Source organism: Protopterus annectens, chromosome 5.part0 (genome assembly GCF_019279795.1).
Source record: "Protopterus annectens isolate FY-2018-M chromosome 5.part0, PAN1.0, whole genome shotgun sequence".
Lineage (NCBI taxonomy): Eukaryota > Metazoa > Chordata > Ceratodontiformes > Protopteridae > Protopterus > Protopterus annectens.
In genome coordinates, this window is record NC_056735.1 from 1,775,162,755 (window position 1) to 1,775,175,953 (window position 13,199).

The following is a 13,199-nucleotide window of genomic DNA, read 5'->3' on the forward strand; positions in this document are numbered from 1 at the left end:
TGTCCCACAAACTTCTCCTGGCCATTTTATGATGGGATAGACAGAATGAAAAATGTATATTCTATAAAGTTCTTGGAGTGTTAGTTAATTAGTTATATTTTGATAATCATGTCAACTTCATCTGTAAACAAACCTCTCATTTGTTGTATGGCTTCCTGAACTTCTTTAAGCCATGCAGTCGCCAATTATTAATGATTGTCTTTTACTCAGTGATATAAAGTAAACAGGAGTTTACATTACCATCCATAATCTATATAAAATCAAGAATATACAAAGGACAGAGCTCCTGCAATGACATTTCATGAATAGAATTAATCAATGTTTCTAAATCAGTACACATTTGGGTACAGTAGACTCTGAGGGCATGTGATATTGGTATACAAAGCATTTAAAATTTGCATTTGTTAAACTCTGAGGAGCTATATTGATACAGAAAGAGATGTATGAATCTGCAGATTGTTGATATCTGGGTAGGAACACTGATATGAGAAATGGAACTGTAAGATGCTGAATGTCAGAAAGTTATCAAAATATTCTAACAAATAAATTTAGTTATAGAGTGGAGATGGACTGGCATAGATTGTCTGTTGAAGTAAGAACAGCAGTGAGGATCCAGTCCTTTAAAAATCAACTACATATTTGATGGACAGTAAAACATATCAGCATTGCATCTGAAAACTGAAGGCACTAAATGTGATGAGATATGTAATGATTACAGATGGACAACCCTGTGTATAATACAGCCCTTGGTTTGATTTGCATCCTGGGAAGGCTAATCTTTCTAAACCATGTTTATTCTTTCTCAAAGGAAGGATTTCACATTTTCCACTAATAGCCTCAGGCCAAGGAAATGTGCACTACTGTAACTGGGTTTTAAAAAGAGGGTAAACAGACAGATAAATGCAGGAAGGTCATCCATGTGAAAGCACATACATTTCTCACATACTTTTTCAAACTTTCAGCATTATATGTCGTATACTGAAGGAATTATTCATGAGATGAAGTGTATTCCTCAAAAGGCCAGAAGCACAGCATAATAGCATGGCCAAAAATCATTCCTTAAGTGAATGGACAATCATGTAAACATGTTAAGTATAGGTCAAAAATGTTTATGCTAGCTAGAGACTATCCATATTTTCAAATGCACAAAATTGTAGTTTAGTGAAACCTGACATTATGCAGGACAGTTCACTTCTGATGCAAAGAACTTGGTTCCATACAATTATCACCATTAAGGTACAGACTTACAGAATGTAGCTGTTTCTGTTAGATATTAAACAGTTTCACATACTGGCATTATTTGTGAAAATGTTGAAGAATATTAGAAAATACTGTTCTAATAGAACATCAAATTTTCTTTTTTTCATTTTTGCAGGATACAACAGTTTAAATCAATATCCTATGAAGCATAATGTTAAGATGTCATATCTTAGATCATCAGATGGGAGATGGCAACCCAAAAATGCATACTTATGTTTGTACATTCCAATGTATCATCACTCTACACAAGTAAGAATTAAAGGGAACTTGTCAAATCTGCAAATTTAGTTTTGGCGAACATAAAGTGTTAAAACTCTGTTCGCCAAAACTAACTTTGCTGGTAGTTGAGTTTGCTTTTTTCTCCACTGTGGTGTGAACTTGGGAGTTAGAATATATAAATTCAGGGTACACCCCCAGATGGCGGACCCTCTAACAAAAAATGTTATTTGTTTGCTGAAGCTATTTTAATCTAGGTGTTTTCTAGTTTTTTACATTTACCAAAACTACATGGAGGCTATGAGGTCTATGACCATTTGTGGCCTAACAGCCTTCATCAGTACTATTCTAGTGAAAATAATATACAACTCAAAAAAAGCAAGTTGGAATTAGTGACACCAATCATCAAAGTCACAAATCACTATATTACAGTAAGTATCTAACATCACTTATTTTGAATGTGAATATGCAAATGATCACTTCATATGTCTTAGTACCACATGAAGTCCATCCTACCTACCAAGGAGAAAGAAAAACCTGCTGCAGTTTTGTTCTGCCATCATCTCAAACTCTACTAAAGTGTTAAGATCTTGATGGTTCTTGGCACTAATGCCTCATCAGATCTACCACTATGTATAACTCAACAGTCAGCTCTGTGTGGATAAAAATGGTGCACAACAATGTGACTGCTACTTCTCCAGCTATCTTACCTCAGGAAAGGAACACATTCTCTCATAAGGTAGTACAGACAACTGGTCAGTTTATTAAGCTCTTACCTGTAGCCTCACCATAGTGAAACCATGATTAAGGGTCTCTGTCTCCACTCAAGCTATTTGTAGTGAGCCACAGTGTCAGTGAACAACTCAGTCATGAGCATAGCCTGCCTACATAGATTCATAGTTTCATAGTTCACTAGTACTGCATACCATACGGCCAATCAGAATGCAGCCTTAGGATTCATAAATAAGCCATGTGAACCATCCATTTATCCAGTAATCTTTTAAACAGTGTATTGCATTGTTTCATATATAAAGGGAGTTTATTTTATACCATGAAATGCAAAATAAACTTTGTTCTCACGGTAGTATTACATTTGTTTAGATTCTAGATGTAAAATCATCACCTCTGGAGGAGAATCTAGCTTGAAGTAGTTTTATATTTATAAGAACACAAAGTTCTTCTTCATCATAAAAATCCTTAAAAAACCTTAAAGGCCAGACATAGCTTACCCCATAACTGTCTATAACTATGTAAAAAAAGTCTAACAATTTTTATCTAATATCATAAGGAAAATTCCTGTAAGAAAAAAATTCATGGTGTGCTTCCTCTGAATAAATTCCAAATCATGGTATGTCACACCTTGTATGAAGGCAGAGCAAGGAGTTATATTCTATTACTGTTCTTACACGAGATAAATAATCTTACTAAAACTCCACTGTCCCTTGTAGTAAAGGTTTTAAATATTAATCTGACAGTTGTCATAGCTCTATCTTTGATTGCTTAGGCATAGATCTTAAACTTAAAATTGTTACCTATCATGATACCTAAATTCTTATAATATTTTAATTCTTTTACATTGTAATTACTTTATCAGATAGTCACTAAAAAATGGCCAAATAGGCTCCCCATAAATGGAACATGTAACCTGTTATGGTTAACATACTAATAATTGAAAAGACCACCTAAGAATTTAAAAGATACTACAGCTATTTCATCCCAAACATATAGCCAAAGTACAAAGTATGTGTTTCTTAAAAGAGTGAAGATAAAAATAATAAAAAATCCTCATTTTGTTACACTGCCATCACTTCCTTTTTGTTGTTTTTACATCAGGGAAAAATAACCTTGTATTTTGACCCATACATTTCACACTTCTATTTTGTATATACAGATTTCTAGGGGCACACCGATATAGCGCTATAAATCTGTTTGGTAAAAAATGAAAACTCAGTAAACAGGCTATAATAGTTTATTCTAAGCTTGTAAGAGTATTCCATATTAAATCTCAATGCATTTGCTACAGTAGGAGTATGACTAGAATTTATGTACTGAAGATGGGGGGAGAATGATTAAGCCAACTCCACTGCAGTGAACAACCCATTCCTGGCAGAGGTGTCATATCATACCTTGTTACATCACATTATCAACAAAAGGCTTAGACACATTTGTGCAGTTGCACAACTGTAGGGAAGAGATGATCATGATTATTCAGCACAGGCCCTTCCTTGAATTCAGTGTACCTACAATAGTTCATAGGTTCATAGGTAAGTACTAGGCTATCTGCCCAAGGGCATCTATAAGCCTAGCCAGAGTGTGTTGGCTTTCACCACCCCCTTAGATTAGTTCCCTGTGCCTCATTCCAGCAGAGCCATTAGCTCCCTGTGCCTCTGTCCAGCAGAGCCACTGCAGTGATCCCCAGGGTAAATTTTCTGTTTCCCATCCACTCGTCAAGGTTTCTCATAATGTGATATGTCAGATTTACCTAGATGGTAACACTAAGCATGCATGCACATAGATTAAAACATTTACCAAAAACAGAACAGTATTATTTCAGAACTGATTTTTTTGTAAGCCCCTCTCTGTAATTGTGCCTTCAGCTACAGAGTCCACTCATTACACTAGTAGTTGGCAGGCCATGCATTTAGATAGTTCTACAAGATAATGAAGGACAATCTGCTATTGGCAGCATCCATCGTCTAATGTTTCCCATCAACTGCTGTTGTGTGAATTAACCCTCAAACTCTGTTGTGCAATGAAGTTACTTAGACCGATCTGCTCTCATGCCTAGATTCACTGATTAATTCTTATTGTCCTAAAGCTCCTGCACCATTACTCATGAATATGCAGTAACTGTGCACCTACAGCCCTCTACATGACTGCCTTATCTGTATCAGCCTATCAGGATTCTCAGGAACTTTTCCCCAGACAAACATATTAAAAAACACTTTGAGTCACAGGAAAACAAACACATTTCCTGTTTTATCCTACACCCAGTCAACATGTAACTCACCTTGTACCCTTAGAACATTTGGTATGACTGAAAAATAGTGGCAAATCAGCACTGCATCATACCAAAAGGCTGTTCAGGGAATGTGTCTGCATTCTGTTTCCTTATAAATGATGTTTGCTAAAGATATACTACAGAAAATTGGGTTTTGACATAAGGTCTTCAGTTAAGTTAGCTCAAAGCTTTAGGAGAATTCCAAATATAAAACAGATACTCTAGATGTGCATGGTTGCCTTGTTCAATGATAAATTTGTACTTGTGTGGAAAACCTTCTTCAACATACTAATATGGCAGTGCTGTGAAAATGACATATAGTATAGATCCTGGGGAACTCAAACATGTAATAAGAAATAATAGCCATAGTATCATGGGCAATAAGAGAATGGTTTCAAGTCATGGGTGAAAGTTTTACATTTATTAATATAAAAGAAGATAATTTGAAAAATATTTTGTAATATGATGAAATGAGTCTGAATCCTTGTAATGGTAGGAAACCATGGCATCATATGCAAATGTGCCCTCTACAAGTATTGTAACTTCATAGATGTTGGACTTTACTTAAATCTACCACATATAGACAGAAGCATTGGTGTCACAAGATGTTTTAATTGCAATACTTGTGGTACACTCTGTGAGACTAGATATAACAAGCAAAGGCTGTCACACTGCATCTACGAATACCTTTATGCCATTAAATCCAGGATTGATAGCAATGCTTTATGCAAAGCACACCACTGTGTGTCAGATAGACTAGAGCCTGTTTCTAAAGGCATTACTTGTAGAGGACCTAGCATGAATATTTGTCTGCGGCTTCCTCAAAGCATCTCTCATATTGAAACTTTTTCATTTTGGTTCTAATTCATATGGTTAGAGACCATTCAAGAAAAGTACCCAGATGATACAAGAAGTATATCATAGATATCAAGTAGAACAAACTAAGGCCAATGTATTCATTTTGGTGTGTGATACATTCAGGTCTGAGAGTGCCTGAATAATACAATGTACAAAAAGAGACTGATCCTCATAGTATAAGAGGACATCTAAGAGGAAAAAGGGTTACTTATTTATTGACATTTGATTACCGGGGAAGTCCATTTTCAGCAGAGGTCTTGGGAGAAAGCTCCAAATTATTACAAAACATTTTAAGAACATTAATTTTACAATCTTCAAAAATAAAACAAAAACATCTGGAGTTTAAATAATTATAACAAATTAGCAGTAATATAAAAACATTGGTTAAGAATCAATACAAGTTATGTGACAATCATTTAAAATGTATAGAAATTTTAGACAGTAGAGAATACAAACATGAATTGCAATATGAAGTGAGAGAAAACAAGCCTATGGTATATTTGGAGAGAAAGTCAGGGAAGAGAATTTGATAAAAGTAAGTAAGTGAAGAATGGAGTAAGGAGATTTAAGGAATGAAAACTTATGTTGTAAAAGCTGGACTTCATGGAATTTAATAATTAAGACGAATAACAGAAGCTGCTTTTTTTTGTAGTTCAAGAAGTGATAGTATTTGAAAGTGTGTGTGTGTGTGTGTGTGTGTGTGTGTGTGTGTGTGTGTGTGTGTGTGTGTGTGTGTGTGTGTGTGTGTATGTGTTTTAAGCAAAGCAGTATTTTTTATCTGTACATGATACAGACATGGACAAAATGAAAGCAGTTGTGTGAGACCTGAATGATTTATTTTCTAAAAATTCTGTCTGTCTTTCTGTGACGGTGATGTATTGAAAGAAAATTTCATGTGAAAATTAAAATGAAAACATCTGCACTTCTAGTAAAACTTTAGATTCACTGTTGCCTGTTGAGAGAGTAAAAATACTTTCTGTGATTTCCACTCCAAGAAATCTGCTTAAAGATGCATGAGAATATAAATATCAAGCAATAAGTTTACTGTTTAGCAAACAGTTGTGAGTAAAATTTAAATACAAGCTGTAAAAAACACCCGCTACTGTAAAATTAACAGACATCACAGAAATGCGTACAAAGATATTTACAATTATACACACAGTTTTGTTTTCTTACCAACGATGGTGAGCGTTACTGTTACAGACTGGGGAGAAGACAGAGCTTCTATTGTAGCCATGCAAGTGAGGACAGTGGTGAAGTTTGCAGTAATGTTCAGGGTGCTCACTGTGTCATACAGGCCATCATCCCGCTCTGTGATCTGAATTACAGAGTTCTTAGGGTCTGTCAGGCTATCATTTGCTAGCCATGTCATCTCTGGAGGAGGGAGCCAGCCAGATGCCTTACAGACTACTGCAACTGTTGTATTCTTCAGTGCTTTGACACTTGTATTGGCAATATGGAGTGATCCATTAACTACAAAAGACAGGATACAGTAAATTATTAAGGACGGACACATTCTTTCCATGAGAGATGTATAGCTTTGTACAGTATTACAGTTTTTTTTTTTTTTTTACATTTTGCAAATTTCAGAACTCTTGTTTCACAGAATTATTTTACAAATGTATTACATTAGCATGGTAAACTGTGGATAAGTGCATACTTAAAATTTGTTGAAACCATGGAGTGAAGCTAATTTCAAACTGCACCCCGCAACATGCACACATGCATAGCTACTGTAAATATAATATTACATCAGGCTGTACTTAGAAAAATGAGAGCAGCTGCCTTAGAATGGGCCTATCACTCTATTGATCAGAAGCAGCTGTACAACACACAGTTACCACTTAGCTGTTGTTGATGCCCCATTATTGATTATCTTATCTCAGAGGGTGTCAGGGATATACCTATGGCCTGATGTCTTTCACTTCTGCCCCAACTAATATGACTGCTGTGAAAGCTAGTGTTGCAAATGTATGATTCCCTCTTTCGGTAGCCCTATATGATTGTGTTAACTACATAGTACAGAATCTCAATATTCAGAGTCTAGTATTTTGTGATCTCCAAATCCAGTCATGAGTAACCCCCCCCCCCCACCAGTTTTATATAAATACTCTCTACAATGTACAGAGATGGTACAATTGATACCTTCACAGCATGCTGAGATGGGTTGGAACTGCATGGATTCTGTTCAAGGTCCATATATGCTTGTGGGTATGTAGAGGTCAGTTCTACTGTGTGTGTATTCAGCATGATGCACTGCTGCAGTGAACAAAATATATTTGACTTTAATAATGCAAGATATGCAAACTGGAATGATGTCAAAGTGAAAAGGGCATTGGCATCAGTCTTAGCAGCTGTACAGTTTGGTTATGAGGAGCAGAGACCACTGCATATGAATGACAGCACTCAACCTCAGCTCAAAAATCAGAAGCATCCACACTTTAATCAGAGACAAAGGGCCTGCAGTAGGAGACATTTTTAATTATCAGTTATATTCACTCAGAAGGTAGATAGAATAAGAAGAATATATATGAATATAATGTTTCTGAAGTTAGGAATTCTGTAAGCAGAATGTCTAGTATTACTTAATTACCATGGCTCTCAATATTTGAGCACAATAGCACAAATTTTCTAAAAAACAGAGTAAAGTTTGGTGCCAGAATTAGCAGCATCCCTGAAAACTAGGACATTTGAGAGTTATTAATGGAGATTAGTCAGACAGTTGCAAGATGAGGGAAGTGATGGGTGTTCCTACAGTAAAATGCATGCACTGCTGAATACCTGGAATAAAAAAGTGGGCTGTGCTGATATGGAATTTCATCCTTGCACTCTGTGGGTATTATATGCTGCTATGCACACCACACTCTATATTGCACACTTTCCACAGCTATGCTAATGCACAGTGCAGTAAGCACTGGTGGTCCTCCCAGTGATGCTGAGAATTTTTTACTGAGGTTGTCACAGGTGACTGTGTTAAATTATTCTTGTAACCAAGAAGCTAACAGTTTAGTGCACCACACTGACCCAGTACCATACACTGTATAGTTCCCCAAACCAGGGTCTTAGAATCAAGTCTTTCTCTTCATCCCATCACAGCTACTACATTTTCTGTCAAAACAGGAGAAATTGTTTCTCTCCCAGCCATATCCACCAAGCTTAATTTAAAATGTAACTAAGAAACTAAGCCATAGTTACTACAAACATTCACGGGACTACAAGTCATCAGTGTGGTTCACTTTTTTTAAATTATATTCAACTATTTATCTTCTACCCCCCCTCCTTATCAGAACAGTGTTATGTCTTTTTCCTACATTATTTAATTACCTCACCACTTTACTAAAAAAGGCTTCTTCAGTCATACATTGCATCCAGTATAAAAATATAGCAGCACAACACTAACCTAAGCTGTCTATCCTTCCTCATCAGATTGTATATTTTTAAATATCTTTCTTAAGTTGTTACTTACGACATAAGCATGCATACAATAATAGAAAAAATCATATTAACATATTCATACATTATACATTGCATATATGTCTTCTTTCTTTATAACAACTGTCATTCACTCCAACATTACATAAATTGCTCAATTCCTGCTGTCTCCTAAACCTCACTCCTCCTTCTGAACATTATTTTTTCTGTGCTGCTCCCACAAATTCCATTTATTTACAGTATATATAATTTGATCCTTCTCTTTTGTAATGGTCCCATTTCCAAATTTTTATCTTTTTAACAATATGCAATATTTTACCTACAGCAGGTTTAGATTTTGATTTCCATTTTCTAGTAATTGCTTAGCATTAAACTTATTATGAACTTACAGTGTCCAAGCAATTCAGATTCTGTGCCCCAGCTCAAAATAATCATTTCCTTAGTTACAGGCATTTGTTCCCCTAATATTTCTTACAGCATAGTCTGTTGAGAGGCTTTGAAATCTGCAAACTCATTATACTCCCAAAAAACATGCTCTCACTTATCTCTCTCTATCCCATCACACCTCCAGCATTTACTATCTACCTGAGGAAGAATTCTTTGAAGTTTACTTGAGGTATAAAAATACTATGCAAACACTTCAAAGTAAAAATTGTAAGACCTCTGGATTTTGTTGCATTTGGGAGCCAAACATGTGTCCTTCCATTATTCCTTTATAATTTGCTTTTCTAATCTCTCTTCCCAATCTTTTCTAACCTCCTCTGATTGATGCATATAGTTATCATGCAATATTGTATATGCCCTATTAATTATCCCTTTTTTTAACAGCAGCGTCTGCTCTAGACTCAACTAAAAACTTTTCCAGAGCTGGTATTTCACTTAGGACTCCTCTATCTCTTTCTCTTGGCCTATAATCTGATATCAATCCCTGGTATGAAAGGCATTGGCAATCTTTAACCTGCAGTCCAAACTTCTGCTTGGCCACTTTCCACACTATTACCTGGTCCGTTCCAGTTATTTGCTCCTAATACACTGGTTAATTTGCTAGTTTTCTCCATTTAAATTTGGACTCCCCTTCTCTATTTTCTGTATTTCTACTTGCCGTCTTCCTAACTGGCAAAATCTCTTTTCTCCATTCATGTGATGACTTAGTTCTTAGAATACTTTTTGCAGCTGTAAGAATATAATATTTTGTATGGTTGTTATTGTTCTTGAAGACCTGGATCCCAAATCCTACTCTCCTTATTTTGTGCACTCTTCCCTGCTTCATCATCATCCCTTTCCATTTTGATATATGATCTTCTGCTTGTGCTTTACATAGGAGCAATTCTAAAATATCCATACAAATCAGGTAATCCTAAAGCACCTTGTTTTGTGGGGAGGATCAACCTATCCCACTTAAATCTCACCCTCTTCCCCTCCCAAATGAATGCCTTCAACTCTTTATTAATTATTGTCCACACCTTTTTCTCTGATTGATAAAAATATGTCTGACTTGTATATAACGCTGAAGACAGTAGATGCATTTTCACTGTATGTACCTTCCTGCACACATAAACAAGAGCTCCCAGTTTCTTAACTTTTGCATTATCTTTTGTTTCATCTCTTCCCACTTATCCTTAGCTGCCATAACAAAATCTTTTTTTAATCTACACGCCTAAATACTTTACCTTATTATATACTATTGCTGAATCAATTTATGTGTGGACACTTAATTTACCAATATAGCCTTTGTTTTATCTTCATTAATTTTATATCCTTAAACTTAAAACTGCCTCAAAATACTTCACAACACCAAAATCTCTTTTTCCTATCAAGTGCAAAATAATATCATCTGCAAATAAAGCCAACTTTTCTTGATATGTACATCATAGCTTTTTAGGACTAATAGTGTTGGATTGTAGCAAGTGAGGTATTTTAAAGCTACTGTCATGTCACAGTTCCCTCCTTTCCTCAAACCATATTATCTTACTCTTAGCAAGTCAGGCCTTATGCCAGTTGGACTGATTGGCTGTAATAGGGCCTTTTACCTGTGAGGGGTGACTCTGCACTTTGAGGAAAAGAAAGGTTTCGGTGCATTACCAGTGTTGAATGCCAGTATTGCATTTGTGGTCACATTTGAAGCAGTTTAGTGCTCCATGTATGGTATAACCTGTACAAGCTGTTTGATACAAATATAGCAAGCAGTTTTCCAAAGCTTATAAATGTAGCAAGCAGTTTTCTAAAGCTTACAGATGTAGCAAGCAGTTTTCTAAAGCTTACAAATGTAGTAAGCAGTTTGCTACAGTTTAAAAGCATAGAAAATATTTGTTAGCTCTTTTTTTTTCAACTTAGACTTAAGGAATATGGATTGTTGAGAATGGACATGGCTTGCTCCTTAAATCAGGAGCAACAAATCAGGAAGTAGACCTTTCTTTCTTTTTTATCTTTATGCTGTAAAATAAGGGCTCCACATTTAGAAGAAAGAAGTGTCAATGCATTACTGGCATTTACTAATGCCGGTATTTTATTTACTGTCTCAGCTGAAACACTTTAGCACTTAGTGTGTGGTATAAACTATAGCAACTGTTTCTTGTAAATATAGTGGTTTGCTTCAGTTTAAAATCAAATTTTGTTTTCTTTACATGGGTTCCTAGATGTATACTAGGCTAATGAACACCAGGGCTTTTGTAAGCCAATCCCTAACCCAGTTGTGTCCCTATGTATCATGGGTGTTTCACAAAAGATATTTATTGAGTGCTTTTGTTTAGTGTAATACAAAACTTCATCAGAATATCTAGTAGAAAAACAAACAGACAACTGACTCAACAACATTTATATGTATATGTATATATATATATATATATATATATATATATATATATATATATATCCCATCATGCACAAATTAATCAAACAACAATTATCCCTATCCTTCCTACTTAAAGGAATATTATCAAAATTAATACCTATAAATACAGATAATACATTTGATAAACCATAAAAAAAGCTTAAAACTTCATAAAATCCTATCTAAACTAAAACATATATATATATATATATATATATATATACATATACATTTCTAACTTACATTTAAATAAAATAAAAATGATTAAATAAATAAACAAATAACTACATAAAGCCATCCGCTTTTAACCTAAGAATAGAACCAATTGATACATTCTTATTTAGCCCTGGTTGTTGGGTGGCATTAGTTCTCAATTGCCACCTCAACTCTAATAATTCTAAAAAATCATTTTTAGGACCCCCTCTGTCATTCAAAACCTGTTCCAAAATGGTAAAACTAAAATAATGTCCTTCATTTTCCATAATATGTAAGGCAAGGGCATTTTTTGCATCCTTCTTTTTAATGTCATAGTAATGCTGATATATTCTCATTCTTAGTGCATTAATAGTTTTACCTATATAGAAACTTTTACAAAGGATACACAGGGCAAGATACACGACACCTTTTGTACTACAGGAAAACTTCTGTTTATAGGAAAATTTTCCATAATTAGGTATTGAAACACTAGTCCCCTCTAAAATGTATTTACATTGCAAACAAAAACCACATTTCAACATTTTTCCTATCTCCAAACACCCTCTAGTGTTCTTCTCCAACATGTTTTTGAAATACAAATCCTTTTTATAAACTATCTTAGGATTAAAACCCATCAGCTCATTAAATTCATGATCAATATTAAATATATTCCAATTGTGTTGCAGGATTTCACAAATATTATTAATTTTTTTATTATAACTAAAAACACCTGTAACAGGCAAACTAGTGTTACGTTTTTTATCATTCTCTTTGTTGGCCATATCGAGTAAAGTACCTTTCCCCAGTAGAGGTGATAAAATACCTCTCTTCCTCTTTTTAACCACTTCTTGTAGTAAAGGATGTAAAAAATCATAGGGATAGTTCCTATGTAAAAGCATATCTTCTAATATCTGAATTTCATGAAGAAAATCGTCCCAGTCTGACACCATTCTTGCAAGACGTACCGCTTGCCCTTTTACTAAGGCCCTTTTTTGATGTATTGGATGAAAGCTGTTGTAATGAAGTAAAGTGTTAGAATAGGTCGGCTTTCTGTATAATGTTGTCTTGAAGGCCTGATCTTCTCTCACCTTTGAAATAGTGATATCTAAATAATTAATAGCCTCTTTATTAAGACTGTGTGTAAAATCAAGGAAATCTGTACTTTCTTTCAAAAAGGACAAAAAGTGTTGTAATTCTTCCTCACTATTGTCCCAGAATATAAGAACATCATCAAGGTACCTGCAATAATACTTCCAGTACCCTGAAAAAGTACTAGTGAGCACAAACTCCCTTTCCCAGAAAGCTAAGACAATATTTGCAAAAATGGGAGCACAAATGGCTCCCATTGCTACTCCCTTTACTTGTTTAAATAATTGTCCCTCAAAAACAAGGACATTTGTATCAAGT

General features: G+C 34.9%; 1 protein-coding gene across 1 annotated transcript in view; it reads right to left on the minus strand.

Annotated features, from left to right (window-relative positions):
• The window catches only part of IGSF5 (immunoglobulin superfamily member 5), a 678,183-nt gene that overhangs the window by 537,750 nt on the left and 127,234 nt on the right, over positions 1-13,199 (minus strand). The window contains exon 4 of the mRNA XM_044071572.1: positions 6,512-6,808. Coding sequence (XP_043927507.1) covers positions 6,512-6,808 — 297 coding nt within the window. The remainder of the gene's footprint in view (positions 1-6,511; positions 6,809-13,199) is intronic.